The sequence below is a fragment of the Anguilla anguilla genome, chromosome 7, assembly GCF_013347855.1.
Source record: "Anguilla anguilla isolate fAngAng1 chromosome 7, fAngAng1.pri, whole genome shotgun sequence".
Classification (NCBI taxonomy): Eukaryota; Metazoa; Chordata; class Actinopteri; order Anguilliformes; family Anguillidae; genus Anguilla; species Anguilla anguilla.
In genome coordinates this window covers 54,321,755-54,344,515 of record NC_049207.1, presented here as the reverse complement: position 1 = coordinate 54,344,515, position 22,761 = coordinate 54,321,755, and the positions used below count along the sequence as shown (strand labels likewise).

Here is a 22,761-nt window from a genome sequence, read left to right as displayed (position 1 = left end):
GCCACTTTTAAGGGTGATAGTGTTTTGGCAAATGCAGTGTTAGTGAGGCAGTTTTGGGAAGTCCAGTACAGGGGCAGGATGATGACAGCAACAGTCTGTTTCCTGGCCCTGGAACTTTCAGGTCCCTTCCGGATGGATCCGGTTTTACCAACCGGCATTCTCAGCTGTCCATGTGGATTCATGCGGTTGGTAAAACAGGGACCAGGGAACAGAGGGAGGGTCACCCCAAATGAAAATTATTAGCCCGCAATTTGGTGAGACACAATAAAGGAAGGAGCTGGCCTGGATTTACTGCTTTGATGTCACAAAGCTGGGCGTGTCCATGGATCAGTGCGTCACTTCTGCTTTTCATTTCGCCTTTTGACGGGAATAACCAAAAAATAACAATTCAGTTTCTCGGTAGAATAAATGCCTCTGGTTTTCCGTGGTCATAAATTCAAATGTTCAAGCAATTGCTTAATTCAGGCGAACACTTTTGTTTTGAAGGCCTGTACTTCACTGGTTATTTGTACAATGAAAACTTCTTGATGGCAGCTCATGTCTCTATAATATTGTTAATAGCTGGTTTTAAAAAATGGATGGAGACAGTCTAATGTAAAAGAGCCCATTGAATACCAGGGGTATGTATGTTCCTCTGAGATCATATTGCATACTAAGAGTATTGGCTCACTTTGTTCATTCCGAGTTGCCTATGCCTGTGTTTTACAGGAATAACCCACCATAATTAGTATTTCCCCCTTTATTTTCATAACATTGAGTTATGAGTTTTACTGCAACTGGGGGGGTGGGGGGCTGAAATGAAACGCTAGCCTGTGGATCCAAGTTAAGGACAAGGCGCAGTGCAGTTATATTCAGTCTTTTTGATGCGATTGTGTTGAATCACAGATAGAAGGGGGGAAAAAAGAGTGCCTGTTTTAATAAGTCAGGGTATTGTAACCGTGTGAAAATGAATCATCGGAACCAAAAAAAAAAACACACAGTCGTCATTCTCAATATGACGGACCCCTCTCACCTACGCTACCCCCCCCTACATCGACGTTTGTGTGGGGTATGTAGGAAGATGCGTGGGCAAGCTTGGTTTTACTTAGACAGCTCACAATGACTCTAATTTCAGTATGTGTGTGTGACTAATGCCTCGCCAGTACCCACCATTTAAACGGAGTCCTCCCCAGCAGCGCCTCGAACCCATGGGGGAGGCATTCTGGGTAAAATGCAGAGAATATCCCCACCCCCCGATGTCCTTTAGGCTCGGAGGGGTTCCCCGGCCTTTGCGCCCGCACCCCCTTTCATCCGTAACTAAGCATGTCTTATGCTTTTAGCTGGAAACATTTAACCTGACAAATACACTGGCTGCGGGTAAAGTTTGAGATTCATTCACATTCAAATGTGAGCTATAATGTTGGATATTTCAGAGCTGTCAGACCCACAAACTTGGTTAATACATTAACAGAACCCATTTAAAGAAGCGGGGGGGGGGGGGGGGGGGGGGGGGGGGTGTTCATAAAAAGACGTGTACAAAATCACCCTGCCCCCCCAGAGCTAATGAAAAAGGACATTGCGACGTCATTCCTTAATTACCTTGTATGAATTTAAATACACAGCTCTGCAAACTCATGTTCCTTTTCGTTTCTTCCTGTAGGATTCATAGGAGTGGGAGATGCACGCACGCAGTAAACAGTCAAAGTGTAAATGTGACGCTCATTCCGGTGTCCATTAACCGTGGGGAAATTCCCATAAAACCGGGGATTCCCAAAAACGTGCTGGGATATGGAGTTTGGCTGCACTACACTTTATAGTTAAGAGTTGGGGGGTTATCATCACAATCGCTACTATTCTTGGCTAGTTTGTCTTTGAAAGGAATGAACGGGTCTTTCAACTGCCTGCGTTTCGGGTCGCATGCATTACTTTGGCGAATAATACGATTTGGAGCGAGCCAACGCATTTGTGGGTTTCCCCAAATCCCGCCCTCCTCACCCGTCCCGCCCCGTCTGCAGGTGATCCGCGACGACAAGATCTCCGAACTGATCGTCTGTTTTATCAGCTTCCCTGTCATCTCTCCTCTTCCCTCTAATTTTCAAATCGTCAACGGACGTTGTCTCCCTCATCGTCCGAATGCTGCCGTGCGGAAAGACAGAACTCAAGGCCAGGACACTGTGCTGATTACGTTCAAGTGCAGAGAGTGAGATCCAGGACATTGCAAGAGCACGCTGCCATACGTGTACCATGGGAGAAAGGAGAAGTGGTCTAAAGAATGGCAGCTACATCACAAACGAGTCAACTGACTCTTCCCTTTTAGTCTTCCCCTTTACAGAATGTTGACTATCCTGAACACTGTGTGAGAACTGTGCACTGGAGGCTTATTAAAGGCGATTGCCTCATACACCCCCACCCATTGCATTCAGATCCACAAAGCAAGGGAAGGGAATGGCTATCTGTTTCCTACAGGCGGCCATTTTGTGACGTGCAACAAGTGAACTTGGCTGGTGCTCGGCAAGGGAGGACAGACGAGGAACAAACCAGAAAACAACTGAACGACCCTCCCTTCACATGAAGCGTTGCATTGTGGGACTCTCTTCTTGTTGGAAACGTGCATTTTGTACCCTTGTTGGGAGGGAGGGAGGGAAAGAGGGACTGTACAGTAACTGCTCCGTCAGCTTTTATAAACCTTGAACTGAACGCCACTTGGTTTGGCTGCCATATTTCATCCTGGAATTTTGGGGATTCCCCCCTTGAATTAAGGGAAGAGAATGTCAGGAAGAAAGAATAAAACCCGGATTCAGGCGTACACCAGGTCTCCGGTCCACTCCCTTATCAGGATTCCCCATTTTCTCTGTCATTCCATGAGTGAAACAGCAACACAGATCGCAATTTGTATGAATGTGCTGGAGAGTATTTGAAAGCTGAGCGGTGAACTCCAGTGACACAGGAAAGTACCTTCCCCTGAAAAGCCTCACATGAACACCCACTGAAATTAAATAGTTGGTGCTAAAATTGAAATAAACCATGACTAAAACAATATAGCAGATAAAAAGTAGAAAGGATCAATATATAACCTTAGGTAAAATGTACAACCAATCAAAACCCTTGAATGAAAACTAGATACAGAAAGCTCTCTTACACCTGCACAAAGGAAGCAATTGGATTCACCTGACTAATCAGAAAGATCTGTGAACCCATTTGGGGTCCGGAAATGGGGGCGGGGGAGGGAACTAGGTATAAAAAGTGCTGTAATTTCTACATGGAAAAATCAAAATGTATGAAAATTCTCTTAAACAAAAGGTGAGAATGCACACTTTAGCCACATGTGAATTGTTTGATTACAAAAATAACTGTGGCGTACAGAGCCAAATCAAGAAACAATGACCTTTCCCCAAACATTAAGAAGCTCAGTGTATGTGTGTATGTATATATATATATATATATATAAATACCAGTTTCACTATTTTATGTGATGTGAACGTAGTTGTTCCACCACACGCCAGAGCTCTAAATGACAGGATGTGTCAAATAACACAGGAAGTATAAAGACGACAGATTCAGAAGCAAAAGTTCCCTTTCTGCGCGAGTAGGAGTCTTGTCAGACTGGACACATCAGGCCCAGGCACAGCTCCACTTAGAAGGCTCATCTGCTAATTCACCGCCATTTTTCAAGACCTTCGCCCCACCGTCGACGAGGGGCACTAAAAACGAAACCACTTCATGGCCCCGTACGTCAATATCCTGTATCGCTGCTGACGATTTTTGACAACACACGCTTCTAGGGTGAAATTAAAAAAAAAAAAAAGTTTCCGCTTATGGCACGAGAGTTTGAGAGAAGGCCTCAGCACGCGGGCATTTCTCTGTTTCTCTTAATCACTGCTTCCCATCAACACCAATCAGCCCATCGCACTGCTGACTGTAATCCGTTCACAGGGAAATATCACACGCGCTCGGTAAAACTGCAGCCGGGCCACTTCTTAAAACGGGAAGTTTTTATTTTTTCCTTTCCAGCGGTATCGCTGAGTTTCTTCCGCGGTCAGTGGCATGACTCAGACTTCCTGTACCGCTTCTGGGACCTAGCAACGCGTACCATGAAGGGTTACAGCGTGGTCCTTTCTGTATTTTGGCAAAGGGAAAGTCACATTTTCATCAGAAATGACTTTTTAAAACAGTATCTAGAGGGTATATATATATCTGTGTGTGGGTGTCTGTGTGTACTGAAGAGTAAAAGTGAAGTACCAGGCACTTCCATAAAATGCCCCCCATGGCTCGCTCAGTCAGAAAAGGACACGCTTGTGTCGACAGAGATTCACAGCGGGTGAAATGCCAGTCATTATGGACGCAGGGCGGTCACGTGACACGGAGATGGGGCAGAATATTTCGGCTAATGTTACCGGAACGCACTTCTTGCCGAGCCCCGAAACGTGATTCATGCCCCGGCCTCCGGTTTCGCCCGCAGTCCACGATTCAAACCGTCCCGTCATAACTTGTCATAACTTCAGTCACGGCTCGACGGTCATGGTTTCGCTATCCAGCGCGTCCCCTACGTCTTTACTACAAAGGGCTCCTCAGTCATCATGACAGTAAATAAGGAAACCATATCTGTATTCAGAGAAACGACCGTTGACTGTTGCAACTAAAAGGTTTGTGTGAAATGAGCATACCAGGACCTACCAAAGCCTTCAGCTCAAAATAGTGCTCCTCTTCCTCAGTGCAGGTTCCAGCATATTCCTCAAAGGCTCATTCCTTAAGCAGACCCTTAGGCTAATGGACGTGACATCCCTTATCAGCTGGAAAGTGAACAATAAAATCTAAGACAAGGCAAATCCTTCCATACGACTGTATTCCATCTTTCAAAAAAGAAAGACACAATTTAATATTACTTAACAATATGTTAAAAAAAGTAGCCGAGTCAGGCTTCAGTGTTAATCCAGTATACACTCTATAACAGGTCGACAGCGAGGCGTTTGTTCCTTTTCCATTTCATTTAGCATTTCTGATGTAAGCTGGCTAACAAATAAAAAAATAAAATAAAATAAAAAAGAAGAAAAATTGCATAACTTTTACAATTCAACATCAGGTTGTTAAACGGAACTGAAAAATAAAATGATCAAGTATTAGCCTTCCTTCCTTGCTGGATAGTGTTGATGAAAACGAATCCCTTTTCATGAGCGAAATGTCGGATGCACGTGTGACAGGGTCCACATAGATCACGGGCGTGAGAGAAAGCCTCTTTCACAGACCTCGGTCCTGAACGGCCATCATCCTTACCCAGACTGCACTGCACGGACCTGAGCTACCCGTCTTACAGTTCCTGGCTTCTCTCTAGCCTTTGTGGTGGACGACAAACTGAGCATTGGATCCATTTTTTGAGAGTAAAAGGGCTCCCCCTCTTTTGCCGTTTTGACTTTTGAAAAAACGATTAAGCATTTGGAGCTCTCTCTGCTTCGCCACGTGAGCCATTAATAGAGGACCACGTTCGGGATGCAAAGTTAAAAGCCAGGATTTTCACCAAGCCATGCATTTAACAAATCCCCATGTCAACTAGGAAAAAAAAAAAAAAACTAAACTAAACTAGTTGATCAAGAGGACTTGGACATCTACTGATAGGTAGTTATAGACATCCATCTACTCAGATGGATACGGATAGGTAGATATGATCCCTCAGTCCCTGGAGCCATAACACCAAGTGCAGTGAGGTTCTGTGGCAGCAGTTCTCTCACACCCCCTAGGGGGCGCCAGTGTGCCGTCCAGCACGGAGAAGGCTAGAGCTGCGGCGTTCCGGTGACGAAGCGAAGGAGGCGTGGCGGTCTTCGGGCATGGCCCCACAGTGAGAAGCGGCCGGGGGGGGTAAATATCCCCCCCGACAGACAACAAGCACACAAGCACACAAGCACACTCGTGTAAAAAGTGGTTCAGGAGTTTTGTTTCCACCCCCCAGTCGCGTTTAAAGGGGGGGTGGGAGTTCACAACGGCAGCAGCAGCATGGGCAGCGGCAGGAGCAGCAGGGGCGGGGTGGGGTGGGGCGGGGCTGGGCCGTAGCAGCCTGGAGGCCGCGGATAATAACACAGGAACAGGAAGTAGTCATTTGGCATGTAAGCCGGAGTGGAGCTCCGCCAATCACAGAGCATGTTGGTCACGACAAATAGAACAACCTCAATGGTGATTGGAGGATACTTTCCACCATACCATTAGGGGAAAAAGTATCCACCAATCACTGATGACTTTGTTCAATGACTGATTACCAACGTGCTCCATGATTGGTGGAGCTCCTCTCAGGTGACAGCAACGTCATAAGCCCGTTTTCCTATCCCTCCAGATACAGGCGTTTCTCGGCACAGCAGGGCCGGGTCATTAGCAGTCACGGTGATTTGGTTTTTCCCCCAAATTCCCAGTGTCTCGACCCGTCCGGCGCCGTCAGTGGGCTGCGAAGGTGGTCTTCTTCAGGCTGAAGTTGGACCAGTTGATTGACAGCCGTTGCCTGGTGAGCCGGGCCGAGTCCAAGCAGAACCTGCAGAGGGAGCACGGACGGACGGACAGACAGACAGAGAGGCGTTCAGCGAGCGGCACATGACGCCATTTCGGCTCTCACGAGCAGGGGCAAGGCGCTCGAGAAGCTGTCAAAACTGGTTTTCGATGACTCACGACCTTTCCACGGGCATGGCGCTCCCCTCAGCGAATGACGGAAGAGAAAATAAAAGCTGAATGAAGGAGGACTGCCTGTAAACGCACAGCAGGGAGGAGAGCGGGGGGAAACCTGCACTGCGTTTTTCAGAACTGTGCAGTCATCCGCTTACAGTACACACACACACACACACACACACACACACACGAGCACAACAAACATCAAACCCAGAAGCTGCTCAGTCACAACAAAACCCCGACTGTGAATCTGAAAGCGAGAGCAGGAGAGAGCAGGAGAGGCTCTCTCCGTAGCCCTGGGAAACGCGAGCTCGAAAATCAAAATCATTTTCACACCTTTTGAAATACTCCACCTCCCGCTCAGTTTCGTCGATCTCCTCGCTGTCCAGGTCGATGTCTTTGGGCAGGAACACGTCATCTGTGTCAGAAAACACTGCTTTCAGAAAACACGATAATGAAGGAGACCTATATAAATCGTATTTGCATATTTCGATCTCATTTGAATTTAACTTTTTTTAAAAATAACTTAACCCTCTGCTGTACAACCCGATGGTTCTGACTAACGTGAAAAGAGACGGTGTGATAAAAACACGAAGGGAAGTATAGAAACAGGATGAGCGGAACCCAGAGTCTTCGGCGCAGTGATGAAGACTCACCGATGGAGTTGCCGGTCTTTTCTTTCTTCTTCTTGTTCTTTTTGCTTTTGCTCTTGGGCTGCGGGGACTCGGAGTTGGCGGGTTTGTCGGCCGGCTGTGGCGGGTCGGTCGGCGCTGGTTCTGGTTCTGGTTCTGGTTCTGGCTCCGGCTGCGGGGCTGAACCCGGGTCCGGGTCGGCTCCGTCCTCCTGGGGTAGGGCGGGCGGGTTCTGCTCGCCGGGCCCGTCGCCCTGCTCCTCCGGCACAGGATCCCCGGCGGGCGGGGGTGCGGGCTCAGTCTGGGTCTGAGCGGGGCTGGTGGGCTTCAGATCGGGCTCCGGCAGTTTGGACGTCGTCTCCGTGCACTTCCTGGGCGCCGCTGGCGGTGGCTGCCGGGTTTTGGGTTTGCCCGCGGGCTCTCGGGGGGGGTCTCCAGGGGGGGCCGTCTCTCCGCAGCGGTCCGAGCCGAGCAGCCGCTGGAGCGGCGCCACGCCCTGCTCCTCCCCGCGCGCTCCCATGATGCTTTGCGCCATCTGGGCCTTGCTGTTCTTCAGGTTCTCCAGGGCGGTGCGGGCCGACTCCTGGAGGAGGCGGGGGCTCCGGGTGGCGGGCTCCGCCCCCTGCACCTCCCGCGCTCTCTCCTTCTTCTTCTTTTTTGCGTTCCGGAGCTGCTGGAGCTCCTGCAGCCGGAGCAACTCTCGTCTCAGGGCCTCCTCCTCCTCCTCCTCCCTCCGTCTCTGCTCCTCCTCCCTCTCACGCGCCTCCGCCTCCTGACGGGCCTTTTCCTCCATCTGCAAGACACACAACCGCACACTTAACCCTTAAAGGAGTGCGATTAGAATGTTCTTAACGGAACATTCTAATGCCGATGTCATAATCACTGCTAACTTCAACTTTCCAAAAACCTGCTCTTCAATGGGCTACATAGCTCGCCTGTTTTCGCTGATATTAGACCAGGAACCCATGAGGTTAACCCCCAAACCCCTTCACGCTTTTGAAAAGTGGCGCAGGGTCTTCGATGCCCGTGGCGGGTCGGGGGGGCGCCGGTTACCTTCTTCTGCTTGTGGCGGGCGCGCTTGGCGGCGCGGGAGCTGCTGATTGGCTTGGCGTCCTCGCTGTTGATGAACTGCAGCAGGTCCTCCACGTCGCGGTGGTCCTCCAGGCTCTCCCGCTCGCGCTCCGCCGGCGCCTCCTCCCTCTTGGGCTGCTCCTCCTTCCGCTTGGTCAGCCGCAGTCGCAGTTTCTCCCGCATCTCCGCGTAGTTCCGGCTCGTGGGCGCGGCGGGGGGCTGCGGGGGGGGGGGGGGGGGGTCCCAAACGGAAGATAAACTCAATAAAATATACTAACATATGTTCGTACTCACAAAACGGTGTGAGAATGGCCGCAGCTGGCTCCTGTAGGCCGGTAGGGGCTTGGGAAAACTGAACCTCTCTCTCTCTATTCTCTTTAACGTGCGCGTAAGTGCGTTTGGGAAATGGGAACTGCACAACGCAAAACACATTAAGTCACGGAACTGGCCATGCCAGCGTTGGTGATCGTGAGAAGGAAACGCGGCCTACCCCTCCGTGGCCGAAGAATTCGCAGTAGCAGCAGTCGCAGAACTTCCCCTCCTTCTGATTGGTGGAGGTGGAGGTGCTGGAGCTGTGCTCGGAGCAGCTGTCGTCGTCCTGGCTGTCCTCGCCGTCGTAGGGCTGGTGGTCGTAGCCGCCGCCGCCGCGGCCGTCGCAGTGGTGACCTTCACACTCGGGGTCACTGCCAAAGGTCAAACCACGCCCACGTCAGCAAAACTACGCCCCCGGCACGAGACACACAGCCTCCTTGTCCTACATTGTACTGCTTATCGATGATGAACCGGTGGACTGATTATTTGCAGGGGAGACACACACTGTAACTAAATCTAATCTCCACATCCCAATCCCTCAACGCAGACTTTACCACAGGGGATCAGAATGCACAGACCTACCTGCACACGCTAGGCGGGGCGCTGACTCCGCCCTCAGGGGGAGGGGCCAGGAGGTCAGCGGGGGAGGGGCAGAGGCCCGGACGGGCGTCCGTGAAGCCTGTCGCCGTGGCGCCGTTCTTCGAGAAGGGCGGCACTTCGGGGTGGGGCAGGTGGGGGGCGGAGCCGGGAAACGGAGCGGGGGCGGAGAGCGGGGGAAGAGGGGCGAGGCCAGTGGGGCTACCTCTCCTGTGGTCCTCTACACTGTGAAACACATCGCCTGGGAGACAGAACCACAGGGTCCTTCAGTTAAACAAACTATTCACTCTTTCTCCCTTTTCTGTGGCTTTTAAAAGGGTTGCTGCTATATCACACTGCAAAATCCATAATAATGGAACGGAAAACAATGGAACTGGTAAAATAAATGACAAACTACTTCTACACAGGCAACTAATGGGGAAAAACTGAAAATATTTGATAATTTGGGAACTATTTCACGCTAAACAAAAAGCAAACAACAGGCATAAACGGCGCCCCCGTCTGGCTGCTAGCCTCGGTACAGGGCCAGCAGCTCCGGGACGTTGGACAGTCCTCAGGCCCTCTTTACCTAGGAAAGTGGGCCTTTTAGACGAAACTTTGATCTGATTATTACTTGACTGGACGGTGGTGGCGGTGCAGCACACGGACGAGGTTGCCGACGACGTCGCCATCACCACCCTGTTGGCCTCCATGAAGGCATCCTGGAAGTTATACAGACACTTCTTCTTGGCGTGGTTCTTCCGCTCCTTGGTTTCCGTGGCGACTAGGGGCTCGCTGTTGCATGATGGGGGTTGTAGTTCCAGCCGGGAGGCCTCCGGAAGAGTCGGCCCCAGCGTGTCACCTTCCAAACAGAAAAAAAGGGAAGGAATTTTAGACGGAAAGTGAAAAGACCTGAGATGGCCGCGGCCCGGGTTCGGGTGCGGACGAGCGTGACAGCGCCCCCACCTGGCCGGGGGTCCGGGACGTACACGGCCGGGCTCCAGCTCTTCATGGTGGACTCCCAGATGTTCTCAAACTTGAGCGAGGGGGCGTGGAGGGGGGCGTGGAGCGAGCCGTTCCAGTCGCCGGCGCTCCCAAAACAGTTCTGGTAAACGTGCTCCTGCAGGCAGGTGCTGAAGGCTGGCGGCCCGCCCGCGTGGTTCAGCGTAGGGGCCGGCGGAAGGGTCTGGAACAAACAGAGCCGCCAAGAGAGCTTCACTTACAGGAGAGCAGCGTCACTGCCAGCTGTTTCAAACAACTGAGCGTACTTCAGACATACTCTGCGTCACTACGGGCTACTCCTGAACGCACAGCTGCTGGAAAACAAACCTAGCATAAACAGAAACCGATCAAGAGAGAATGTTTGAATTTTGTACGCTGAACTTGATCAAGGGTGACACCTTGTGGCGGAATCAGAAAAAGCAGGAGGACCGGGTTTGCGCTCCTGATCTAAACTCATTCTTCCAGATAAGTTTAACACTACGCAAAATTAAGTGTATAAGAGTAAATACCACATATAACAAACAGGATATAACCAAATCATTAATTATTACTCAATAATTCATTAGTTTACTTGACAGGGACGATGCACGTTAATAACATTTCTGTAAATCTGCCAGAGTTAGCCAGGGAGGCTAATTTTCAGCAGTCCCGGTACAACATTGTCTTCGGTTTGTGCGAGGAAATCGAAGTACCCGGAGGAAACCCGCGTGGACACGGGGAGAATGTGCAATTCGAACCCGGGTCCGAACCTCCTGCTAGCGAAGCGCCAGTGCTAACCACTGCGCCACCGTGCCGCCCAATTAGCTTCCGGATTCTTTACACTTCCACCAGCTGTCAGTCAAAGGCTCCGCCCCCTCACCTTGCTGTGGGGGAAGGCGGGGCCGGGGTAGAGGGAGGGGTGCAGCAGAGGCCGGGGCAGGTGCGCCATGTTCTGCAGGGGTAGGTGGCCGTGGATGTGGGGGTAGAGGTGCAGGGCGGGGTGCGAGGTCTTCTCCGGGAGGAACTGCTGGCCGAGGGGGGGTCGGCCGCCGGAGAGGACCGGGGGGGCCACGCCGCACGCGTCCTGTTTGCAGGCGTGACACTCGCACGCGTGCGGAAGCTGCTCGGCCTGTCGCGGCCAAACACAACAGAGAGAGCCCGTCACATGGTCATTTCAGCTTTACGTGTATGCTTTGGCAAGGCCCTGACAGTTTATTTAAATTTAGGACATTTTAAATATTTAAAATTTGGCTTTACAGTAGCAGGTATACGGCATTCAGTTGTTGAATATAATGAGGGCATGCTAGAGACATGTTTTGATGCACTTGTGTGTGGAACAGCCAGTGTGTGGAGACTTGCAGTGGGTGTAGGGTTAAGAATGGTTGCTTTATGGTGCTTTCAGATGCGTACACCAGTACCTGCTGGGTAGGGTAAGATGGAGGAGGGCTGGAGGAGTTATTTTCTGAAGAGAGCTCCCCCTGTGGTCCAGGAGGCTCACTGCAGCTTTCACGGTCCCCCTCCTCCTCTTCCTCCTCCTCGTCTTCCTCTGAAGAGCTGCTGCTACTGCTCACTCTGGGAGACTAGCGGAAGGAGAGTGGGGTTAGAGTCAGGGTCAGGGTCAGGGTCAGGGTCAGGGTCAGGGTCAGGGTCAGGTCACACCACCCACGGCGGGACACAGGAGCCAGAGAAACCCAGGCGTTCCTGCTTCTGAGACAGTGGAACAGCTCCTTAATGCGATAGAACCCGCACTATCGGCAGGGTTCTGCGAGGGTTCTTGGACTCAGGTAAACCACCATAAGCATGCATGGAAGAACGTGAATCCAACAAGCAAAGCGAAATGATTTTATTAACCTCCATTTCCGTCACTCCTCTCGGTCAGAATGTAAAACCGAAGCCGAAATCTGGTCAGGCACACGCAGGCCGGTTTTTAACCGAAAACGTGATCCACCCCCGAGGCGGCGCGCACGCCCACTGGCATCACGTGGCAGCGCAGGGAGACAAAGCGCAAGGCGGCGCAGAGCGGTAAGCCACACCGGTGACTCATTCACACCGGTGACTCAGCCACGGTGGCGTTTCCGACGCGTCTCGCAGAGGGGGACACACCTGGCCGTTCACCGCCGCGCTCTCCTCCCCGCCGCCGAGCTGCTCGCGGCCGCCGTTCACGCCGGTCGCCGCGTCCGCGTCGCCGTAGCCGCTCAGCGAGTAGACGTCCGCAAACATGGCCGACGGCGAATCATCGCTGCGGGAACAGGAAGAACAACTGCATTACCACAAGGGGGCGAGCAGGAGGCAACAGCGCCAATGCAGGAGACGCTGAGGTGAAGCTGAGGTATCTAGGCAACAGCTTTCCTCACACTCACTTCAAACAGGACTATACAATACAAAAGTATTACAGCTGTCTGAGGTAGTCAAATGTGTCCATTTTGGTACCACAAGCAGACAAAAGTAAACGGGAACCAACTTGCTGATAGAGGAGAAGTGTCATGCTCAAGATGACTCACAAGCAGGGGGCGCCCCCTCTGGTAGGGAGGATGAGGTGTGGGTGCTGGACAGTGACGGGGGAGCCGGAGCTGGAGTTGGAGCTGGCCGAGGACATGCTGGGGGGGTGCAGCTCGGACAGGAAGTCCGGGGCGGGCTTGGCGCCATGGAGACTGTCCGTCACGGAGGAGTCCACGATGCCGCAGGTCAGGATGTGCGAAAGGCTGCAGTCATCGCAAGTGCACCTACGGCAAGAGAGAAGGGTCAGCCTCGGAACGGACATCTGGGAGGGAAGCTCCAGACTCATCGCTAGCCCACTGCTTTGTGTCAATGTGAATGACCAACAAATTCTGCATTCAAGCACAAATTCAACTTTCTTGCATTAAAACAACACATTAGTACCTAAATAAGTAAATAAATAAAATAAATTCATGGTGACAGACCGCTAGAACTCATCAGATTGAGGGAGGGTTCAAAAATATATAACAGCTGTTGTATAATACATATAGTTAGACTGAACAGCGCCCCCTGCTGTACAAATACATTCATCGATGTTTCAGACACTAACAGCACAAGGTACGTGAAAGAGCTTCAATCTGTGTTCCCGTGTGTCAATGAACACTTTTACCAGAAAATGCCGCTAATTGGCTTATTTCTTTACATGTCAGTTATTGCCAGTGTTAAGATAAATGTATATGGGCAGAAACAATATTTCATGGACACGGCAGTGAGGGGGACTCACCTCCTTCGGTAGTTGCAGTTGGGGCAGTCTGGGATACTCAGCCTAGACGACAGCAGGTGTCGCATAGTGTCAGTGAAATGGTCTCCAGTGACAGGCTTCCTACTGCCTGATAACTGAAGTGAAAAACGAAAGACTTAGAACAGCAAGGAGGCAACCAAATATCAATAATGATCAAAAGGTAAAACTTACATCACTAGACCTATTCAACTTCTATTTGTCGGTTCTGTACGTCATGCACCAAAAGTCTCAATGAACCTGCTAAATATATAGCAGGTTCGTTGCTGTTATACAGCAAATATTACTGTGTCCAGTTGAGCAGTGCTACTAAACTTCATGCTGGATGAAGAGCTCACCTGGTCTTCAATAAACCTCCTTTGTTTAAAGAACTCCCAGTCTTCTTTCAGAAGTTGTTGTTTCGTTTTTAGTGGCATCTTGGAAAACAGACAATCAACAAATCAATTAATCATGCTGTAAATATAAAATATAAAAAACAACAAAAACAAGAGAATAGTGAACTACTCACATTTTTGCTTACCAACGATTTGTGTGGTTCCTTCTTTTGATGCGTGTGGTTCTGTCCTTCACCCTTAAAAAGTAACTGCCAAGCATACATAAGGTATCAACAAGGGTCTGTTACACTTCAAGCAATGATCTCACCCAGACAAATGAAGAACATAGCCATCAATTACACTGCAACCGGGGATAGTAAGATACAGAAACCATCATGGTGTAATGGTGTAACCTTCTATATAGAAACCCCAGAGGAGCTCCACCAGTCAAGGACTACATTAGTAATAGGAAACGTAAGAACAGTGATGGTGATTGGTGGACACTTTCGACAATACTCCTGGGGTCCCTTACGGTACCTACTGTACAATTATTGCTGAGTTCTAGTTGTTAATAGCAACATGCTCTGTGAATGGTGGAGCTTCTTTCTGGTTCCAATGTGAAAGGTGATGACAGTAAGGTCCCGCCCTCTTTAACCCTTTGAAGTGGAAGATCACACATCTTGTGTCTGGAATGTTCTTAACTGAACATTCTAATGCTGATGTCACTACTGGTAACTGAAAGTAATTGAGTTCTAGAACACTGGATTAGAAGTTTGAAAAAAAAAAAAACATTCCATAAAACCTGCTCTTCAAAGGGTTAATCATTCCTTCATCACAGGAGGGCAGTGCCTCACCTGCTCGTCGACGTAGTCATCGATCCTCTTCTCGCACTCTAGCCACTCCACGGCCACCACGTTCATCTCCCTGTCCAGCTGCTGGTAGCTCTCCAGCAGCGCGCTGTACATGTCCTCACTGTACGAGTCACAGGAGGCGGTCCCGTGCCTGGCCAATCAGACGCACAGACACAGGGGTTTGAGTTATGAGGGAACGCCAGCTCCCTGCCAAGTATTTAATGGAGCTTTATTGGCTGTGAAAAAAACGATCTGGTAAATGTCATCTCATTTGCCATCTTATATCACCTCATAGAGGATTCAGAAACACTTCCCACCTCTGCTGTTATCTCTCACTTGTCTAGGTTAGGGAAATGGGAATATTTATTATAGCAAGTTGACACAAGAAAAATTCCATTTGAAGGCTAAATCCTTAATCTTCCACAGTGTCATTTTGAATACCAAGTGAAGACTCAATTAGCAAAATACAGAGGAACACAATACTTCCATCTTGCTCCTATGAAAATATCTCCAAATCCCACATAAATTACCACATGGTTCTTATTATTTCTAATGAAGATTGACAGTCACCCCAAGCACGTTTTGATTTTTAAGTGCTATGCCTACCTTAGTTGTGCAACCAGAGACGGTAAACTGTTGTGCAAAAGAGGTTCAGAAAATACAATATTTTCAAAAAGGTGCTTGTTGTGCAGTTCCCATGTCACCTGGAACTTCTTCAGATGCTCATCTTCCTGCAAAGATTCACAGTGTCAAGGCCCTGGCAAAACGACTGTATTCTCATGTCATAATAAAGAAAAAAGTCAACAATGACAAGAACAAACTGACAGTTCCTTAATAGGAGCCAACCTGCAGTCTCAAATAACTATATAAAATAATGGTTCATTCATTCTTCTCGCGCACACGATCACTCACACACACACACACACACACACACACACACACACACACACACACACAGCAGAAGGCTCACCAGCGTGAGGAGGAAGCAGCTGATTGTGCGGGCAGCCTGGCAGAGGGTGCTGTACTCCTCCAGGAGCAGCGAGATGAACTGGTGCGCCTGGGGGGGGCCTTCCTCCGCCGACGTGACCTTTGACCCCGCCGACAGGTGCTTGAGGAGACGCACCTTCACCTCCAGCACGTACTCCCTGGCCTGCTGCTCCAGCCGCTGGTACAGCTGGTACGGGTCCCTCTTACACAGCCTGTGTCACACACACAGGACCCGGTCGGGTCTTTACACCGCTGCCTGAGCAGAACAAGGCCAAGCAGGCCGCGAAGAGCAGCCAAAAGGCCTCTCCAGGTGGAGGGGTAAAATGTGAGTTTAGGGAAGAGGGTACCTATCCACCAGGCCTTTCATCCCGTCCCGGTCTCCATCCTGAGGCTGGTCCTGGTCGTCGGCCAGCGGCGTTCCCGTTTGCCGGTAGATGTACCGGACCATGAAGCGCACTTCCGACCAGGACTTCTGCATCTCCCGCGATTCCCGCTCGGACTGGGCCGAGCTGTCCCTGAAAGACAGGGGTGAGAGCACGGGATCGTTCAGCAGGTCTAACCGGCCCGTGGCCCAGAGGAAAGGCTGGCTGAGCCAATCAGACTCATTCTCTGTTTGCCGTGCCCAGGAAACAGCTCTGCGATTGGCCACGGCCCGTCTCACCTCTGCTCGCTGCAGACCTCACAGTTGCACAGCGTCTCCACGGCGACGGGGGGCGGGGTCCGGGGCAGGGCTGGGGCGGGTTGCGCTTCTCCCGCGGACTCCCGCGGGGGCTCGCCGTTCCCCAAGGAAACGTGCGACAGGAAGTCCTGGTTCTGCACCCAGAGAGAGAGAGAGAGAGAGGAGGCACAGAGATAGAAAGAGGGAGGGAGAGAAAGAGAGAGAGAGATAGAAAGAGAAAGAGGGAGAGAGACACATGCTCAGTGCTGCAGGGATTTCTGCCCCAAATCCGTTTCATGTCACAAAAACCAGTTTGTTCACACAGCGAAGGCAGGGGAGGGAGGGGTGCTTTCTCCTTAAGGCAGGACAACATTTCAAAGGATCATGGGAAATTTTCCAGTTCTCTGCTCAAATTATGCCTTAGGTCAAGACCAACACAGAAGCAACTGTTCCAGTGAAGAAGTGGGACATCGTGTGAGCGAAGACAGGCACAAACACAAACAAGTGATTAAAGGGGCCAATCACAGACAGGCTACAAGCCTCAACACCAGAGCGTGTCATTGGCCACTTAACGCCATCTGTCAGACAAACAGAACCATGTGCTTTCTCATCTAACATAAGTCCAGGCTAATATCATCAAATTAAACCTGCAAAAATGCACACTGCTTCCCTGCAATGCACTCAGGGATAGTTCCAGTGTTAAAAGCCGTGTGATTGGTTAGCTCCCGATCCAGTGGGGGGCGAGAGGCCTTACCCCCACCGAAGGCTCGGGGGCGGAGCCTCGCTCCTCCGTCTCCACGGTGCGCCGGCAGTCGGGACACACCCACAGGGGCAGCGCGGCGCTGCTCCTCCCCGACGCGGACGGCGTCTCCGCCGACCCCGCCTCCGCGAACGAGCCGTCCGTCCGCTCCCTCCGGCACAGCAGACAGCGCCCCCCGGTGGTGTAGGGCGCCCTCTGACCCATCCCAAAGGTGAACGGCGTCTGAAACAGAGAGAGGGAACTTGTATGCACGGAGCACGGCCACGTGGTCCGTTTTCACTGACGTCATGGCAACGCACAGGGAAACGCCACAGCGCAGGAAAGGTGACGGACAGCTTGTGTCACGAAACACAACGGTTAAGAGATCCTCTGAGAAGAAAAAACATCTCAGCACAACCCACTTAAAATTTACGCCACGCTGAAGCTGGAAAAACCGTAGGCCCTAATTAAAATGGACCTGGCTGAATCCTGTTAATTACACGATAGGGAATGTCTCACCGTGACTTGAACAATAATTAGCCGTGCAGAGGGCACTGTACAGTATCTGCAGCTCGCCCAGTAATACTTCTGCAATTGGACCCCTGAAGCCATTTTACGCATCATAAAAATGTAAAAGGGAAAAACAAGAACATTATGACTAACACCTGCATGACAGTGGTAGTTACCTGAAGCACTCCAGAAAAGTCAGAATTCACCGGCCCTTCGGAAAACTGTGTACCATTCATCGAAACCTGAAGGACAAAATTTCCATTTTATGAAGCGATACATAGATTTGCATGACACACAAATCTTATAAACACAACCAACGACCACAGTGAACTGCAGTGAGATTATCAGCCCAGACCACAGGTCTCAAAGTCCAGCCCTGGGGGGCGGCAGTCTCTCCTGGTTTTTGTGATTTCATTTCAATCAGCAGCCAATGTAGGGCTTTGAAATGAGGTGTACAGACTCTTTAGCCAATCAGTGGCTTAGATTAAACACTTAAGTACAGGAGCACATCAAAACCCTGCAGATACAGGCACAGTGGCCCTCCAGGACTGCAGTTTGAGATCCCAGAGTGAGACGATCATATACAATTTTGGCAAAAACTGTAGCAGAACTGCACCACAATAAAAAGTCATGAGAAATCTATGCATCACCAACAAATTTAGTTTCAGAGGCTAGATACGCTGGGCGTGCCTTTTGCAGTTTCAATATAAATTATACAACACTTCCTAATTCTAAGAGGAACGATATTCCCCTTGTAGACCATGGGACAGTTCGAGCTTCTTCAGGTGTCCTGTGTAAAGTGCTGCAGCACCTCCACGCCACATTTAGGCCTCTGTGAAGCATCCCAGCTCATCTTACACAGTAACCTATTCTGAACAACTACACCCTTATTTTGTCTATAATCGATGGGCATATTTTACTAAGCAACTTGATAAAATACAAAAATTTTGTAGTGAAATTGGGTTTGTTTTCCCATGCAATGAATGCACAGATATTAAATTATTATAAAAGGATACTGTCACTATTCGCAACCTGCATTGTTAAATGAAGCAATACAAGCACAAAGAAATGGATCAGGAAAAAAAAAATCAATTGGATGGAATAAACCTTTTTTGCCTAGAGCATCCTATATCTCATAACCCCTAAACAGTGACTTTTAAGAAGGATTCAGCAAAACAGCAGGGCATTAAAGAATGTGGCATAAACAAAGTTGTTTGTTTAAGCACAAACATAACAGTATATCACCAGTTGTTTTACAAATATTTCACCCGTGGCTTGAATGTTGTGACACGTACTTTGAATACATGTGCAAAAACATGTTTTCAAATAGCTAACACTTTTCTGCTCCTTGTCCAAACACAACCAGCAGAACTAATGTGCCCATATTAGTCTCGCACAAGCACAATGACTGAAGCTGTCAGTGAATGCATTTGATTTCTGTCCACTGGGGAATGTTTTTACCAGCGCCAATCTTTTACCGTGAAGAATGACCTACAAGGTTGGTCCTCCACTTGTTGGTGTCAACAATGACCACTGCTTCCGCTGACCACTGGGTGTTCCCCACCTTGACGCTAGCCTGGGTGTGTCAGGAAATACTCAAGAGAAACTAGCCCCAAAACAAGTGTTTTATTTTTTTTTATGTGTGTGTGTGTGTGCGTGCGTTTCGTTATTTAGGAAAGCCATAAACTCGATGGGTGTGGCTCTCCGTATGACAGGAATGACATACGTTGGTTCGTAATAAGTTCTGGCACGGCAAGTCTTGAGATGATTATATGGAAACACTGACTGGCACACTTGCATTGATAATTAAACTAAACGCATATTAGCCAGCTAGCCATTACCTGTTCGCAGACGAATATTTTGCAGAAGGTTAAACGGTGCAAGACCACTGAGAAGTCACCCCCAGTTATGGAAGGGACAGAACTGTGAGTTAGATTCTTAGTTGGCCGTTCAGTGGCAGTGACACAATTCTGCACCCAAGCATCAGCTAGCTAGTTAACATGCTAGCAAATAACAACAGCTAGCTCGCAGCTAACCAGCGATTCTGCGCTCAGTGACACTTGATACGCATGTTGATGTTTTAAGTGGTCACTCAACACAAACAAGTCTCACGCTGACGTTAGCTGAGGAAACCTTGTGAGCCGATTTAGTTGATAAGCTAAACAAGTGAACTTCATAAACTTGTTAGCTAATTAGCTAGCTAACATCAGTGGACAGTTGATGACAACCAAGGCAAGGCCCAATTGATAATCTTAAATGCAAACTGTGTGCAGCTGACAAGCGAGTTCCTAATGTAACTAACTTACTAGAAAAACTGGTAAAGTTTACTCCACGTCAGTCGACATTGGACGACCACTGCTGTCTAGCATAGCTAGGTATTAACGGAGCAAGCTAGTTGGCTAACTAACTGAGCTAGCTAGCAAAACAAACAGCGATTACCCTAGCCAGGAGGCTAACTTAGCTAGCTAGATTTACCAAACTACTCCCTTGCTTTAGCAAGGCCTTGAAGGTGCATTAACTAGCTGGCTAATCAGAACATTACCGATGACGTATCCTCACCTCTCCGTTCAGGCCTGCGATGCTTCCCGTGTTACTGTTCCCAGCGCTTCCTGCTGTTAATAAGCCCATTATGGATTCAGGTGTTCCTGTGGCTTGTGGACTTCTCACCGCAGCTGGAACTCCGGCCTTGCCGCTATAGCTGGTAACGCTGCCGCTAATGATGCTACTGCTGCCACCGCCCCGCTTGCTTTTTCTGCGCTTGGCTCCTCGTTTAGCGTCGGTTGGGCTCATTTCACTATAAAAGTCACAGATGCCCTGCCGTCTGAAGGAGGATGCGATTCTGGCGGAATGTCAGGATGAAGCCCTTATCCGAACAAACCTTTTGACAGACTCCAAAATACTGAAGCCTGTCAGCACTTCCAGTACTGCCCAAGATCTTAGATCCAATATGGCCTGGTCTGCCCAACAGGAATGAGGTATGTGAAGTTACGTACATACACAAAGGGTGTGCGTGCACGGTATTCTGGGAAATTGTGTTTTTAAAGTACTGCAGACCAATGGTGCGTTTTGATTCTGTGAAGACAGCTCATTTTGTGGGTTTTCGTATTATTTCAGGTTTAATATATTATTTCGATTGGCCCAGACAGTTTTGTGCGCGACTAAGTTTTAGTTTACTTTCTTGATTTAGACCACAAAACCACCGAATGCCCTATAGCTACCCGCCACTCTAAAACCATTAGCCTAGATCGTCAAAAAACTGGAAACGGAAAGTAATGGAGAAAAAACTGACAAAATCAATCACATTGTATATTTTTCTGTTTAAAAAATCAGTCATTATTTTTTGAGTGAACAGGTATAATTTTGTCGGTAGTTATAGTTGAGTCAGTTTCATTAATATAAAAAAAAGTTATGAGAGTCTTGTGGTGCGTAGGCGCATAGGGATGAATAAAAACATATTTTAATTGTAAGCCCCCACAAGTAGGCCACAATGGATAAATGTGTTATTTCTCATTTTTAGTCCAGGCTTCATAAATTATGTTCAAACATAAGGAATTTTATTTTTATTTCTTATGTGGCTACTTATAGCAACGATAATTTGCTTAACTGCATAAAAATGCAATAATGCATTAATAAATAATACACAGAAAACATAACAGGCTAAAAAGTTAAAATTGCTCAGAGGGGTTATAGTGACAGGAATTATGTGATTAATTTGTTTGACACTGAAATACACATTATATTTACAATATCAATGCCTACCACATTAAATTTTGAGAGTACACATAGTACACACAATCATTCATCAATAGATGGCACTGTCTATCTACACCAAAAACAGGAGGCACTACCTAGCTGAAATATGTATTTTGCAAATAATAAGCTGTCTCTGTGGAATTAAATTGTTTTCTTCACAAAGACATTCAATGTTAATGTCTATGAGTATTTATGTTTCATACAGAAGGTGTGCTACTTTTTCTTTACACACTAATGTGCACAGTATTATGTTCATATTATTTCAGTCAAATTTTACCTATGGGCTCCCAAGCAATGTAAAGAAGTTAGTGGTTCCTTCTGGAAAAAAAAAAAATAGTATGCAAAGAGAGTTTTAATCTGCATTTGTTGTAGATATTATGTCACATCTGTTATATTTTGGCAAAATTCCAAAACCAAAGAGGCTCATTTTGGTCAGCTGTGAGTGATAAACCTATTATTCATTTTTGTGAAAAGTTAATATTCTTAGTGAAGCGTGTTGATTTCACTCAGAAACAGGACTGGTTTCGACCGCGCTTTCCTGGCCGCTCAACAGCGCGCGGCCCTCACAGTGCCGATCACGCGCCCATAGTAATTCACACGCCAGGAAGCGTAGCTGACACTGCCCTTAGAGCAATCATCGTAGTGGGGAGTACGAAAATTGTACACGGCGTAGCTGTAAATATCATGGGACACTGCTGGCTGCGTGGCAGGCAGCCCTGTCGGAAGAGGAGTCGCTAGACTAGAGGCATAATTCAGTAGTTTGATTGCCATTGTTCTTTCGGTCTTGGCTGGAGAATAAATGTGCCAAATAAACAACAACAAACAACAAACAACAACAAAAGTAGCTGAATAAAGAAAAATGCCCTTCGCAGTTTCTGGGTGTAGTTATGGAGCCACAATACGTAGCAGCCTATTTTGTAAAATGAACGTGTGGAGAGGTTTTGAGAGGCCTCTCGACTTTGTTTTGGTTCCTTGTTCTGTTTTTAGCTTCACGTTCGATAATGTCAGATCTCAGAACTGAGGTACTGGAGAGGTGGCACTCACAGGACCACGTACTGAGGCCAGGCCAGTCTGTCACCAGTCAGAATGTGTCTGTTAGGCGCTGTAAGAAAGCTAACTCGTCTTCACTCAAGCACTCATGATTGAAGAATCTTAACAAGGCAGAGTGACAGAAGCTGGTTTCAGAGGAAAACGTAAACCAGCGGGCTTTTTCTAGCCCAGAAAAAAAGGACCAGACATCAATTATTTGTGATTATTTGTTACCTCAGTGTCATGATGACGTCCAGCGATGTGGCCACACTATCCCAAATAGGAAAAAAAAAAAAAAAAAGATTTATCTTGCCAGTAGACCAGCTGGAGAATCAGCTGTCTGCAATAATCTTCCAGACAGATGAAGATTAACAACACATCATCATTTCAGACTCCACAGCTTCAAGTGACATTTGTATTTAAGCATTTCTTATATAAAGGTTCCTTTTATCTGTTTCACTGTGTGCAAATAACTGTAAGTGAAACATGTTT

The 22,761-nt window shown here is 48.6% G+C and overlaps 1 protein-coding gene across 1 annotated transcript; it reads right to left on the bottom strand.

Moving 5' to 3' along the window:
* Positions 1-4,805: 4,805 nt before the first annotated feature.
* Positions 4,806-20,450, bottom strand: LOC118232276 (protein FAM193A-like). The gene is made up of 23 exons (XM_035427137.1): positions 20,047-20,450; positions 17,664-17,729; positions 16,993-17,220; positions 16,242-16,393; positions 15,928-16,095; positions 15,564-15,792; positions 15,200-15,324; positions 14,597-14,744; positions 13,937-14,011; positions 13,767-13,844; positions 13,414-13,526; positions 12,695-12,916; positions 12,297-12,453; positions 11,612-11,773; positions 11,074-11,322; positions 10,179-10,398; positions 9,802-10,074; positions 9,219-9,474; positions 8,815-9,007; positions 8,307-8,543; positions 7,278-8,046; positions 6,958-7,039; positions 4,806-6,490 (listed from the first exon to the last, which is right to left on the bottom strand). The coding sequence occupies exons 1-23, from the start codon at positions 20,275-20,277 to the stop codon at positions 6,397-6,399; spliced, it is 4,527 nt and encodes a 1,508-aa protein (XP_035283028.1). The 5' UTR covers positions 20,278-20,450; the 3' UTR covers positions 4,806-6,396.
* Between the last annotated feature and the right edge of the window lie 2,311 nt (positions 20,451-22,761).

Coding starts and splice junctions, on each gene's coding strand:
- LOC118232276 (XM_035427137.1), bottom strand. CDS start 20,277: ATGAGCCCAACCGACGCTAAACGAGGAGCCAAGCGCAGAAAAAGCAAG. Junction 9,008..9,218: donor GCCCCGCCTAGCGTGTGCAG/GTAGGTCTGTGC, acceptor GACCTTTGGCAG/TGACCCCGAGTGTGAAGGTC. Junction 8,544..8,814: donor AATTCTTCGGCCACGGAGGG/GTAGGCCGCGTT, acceptor CCCCCCCCGCAG/CCCCCCGCCGCGCCCACGAG.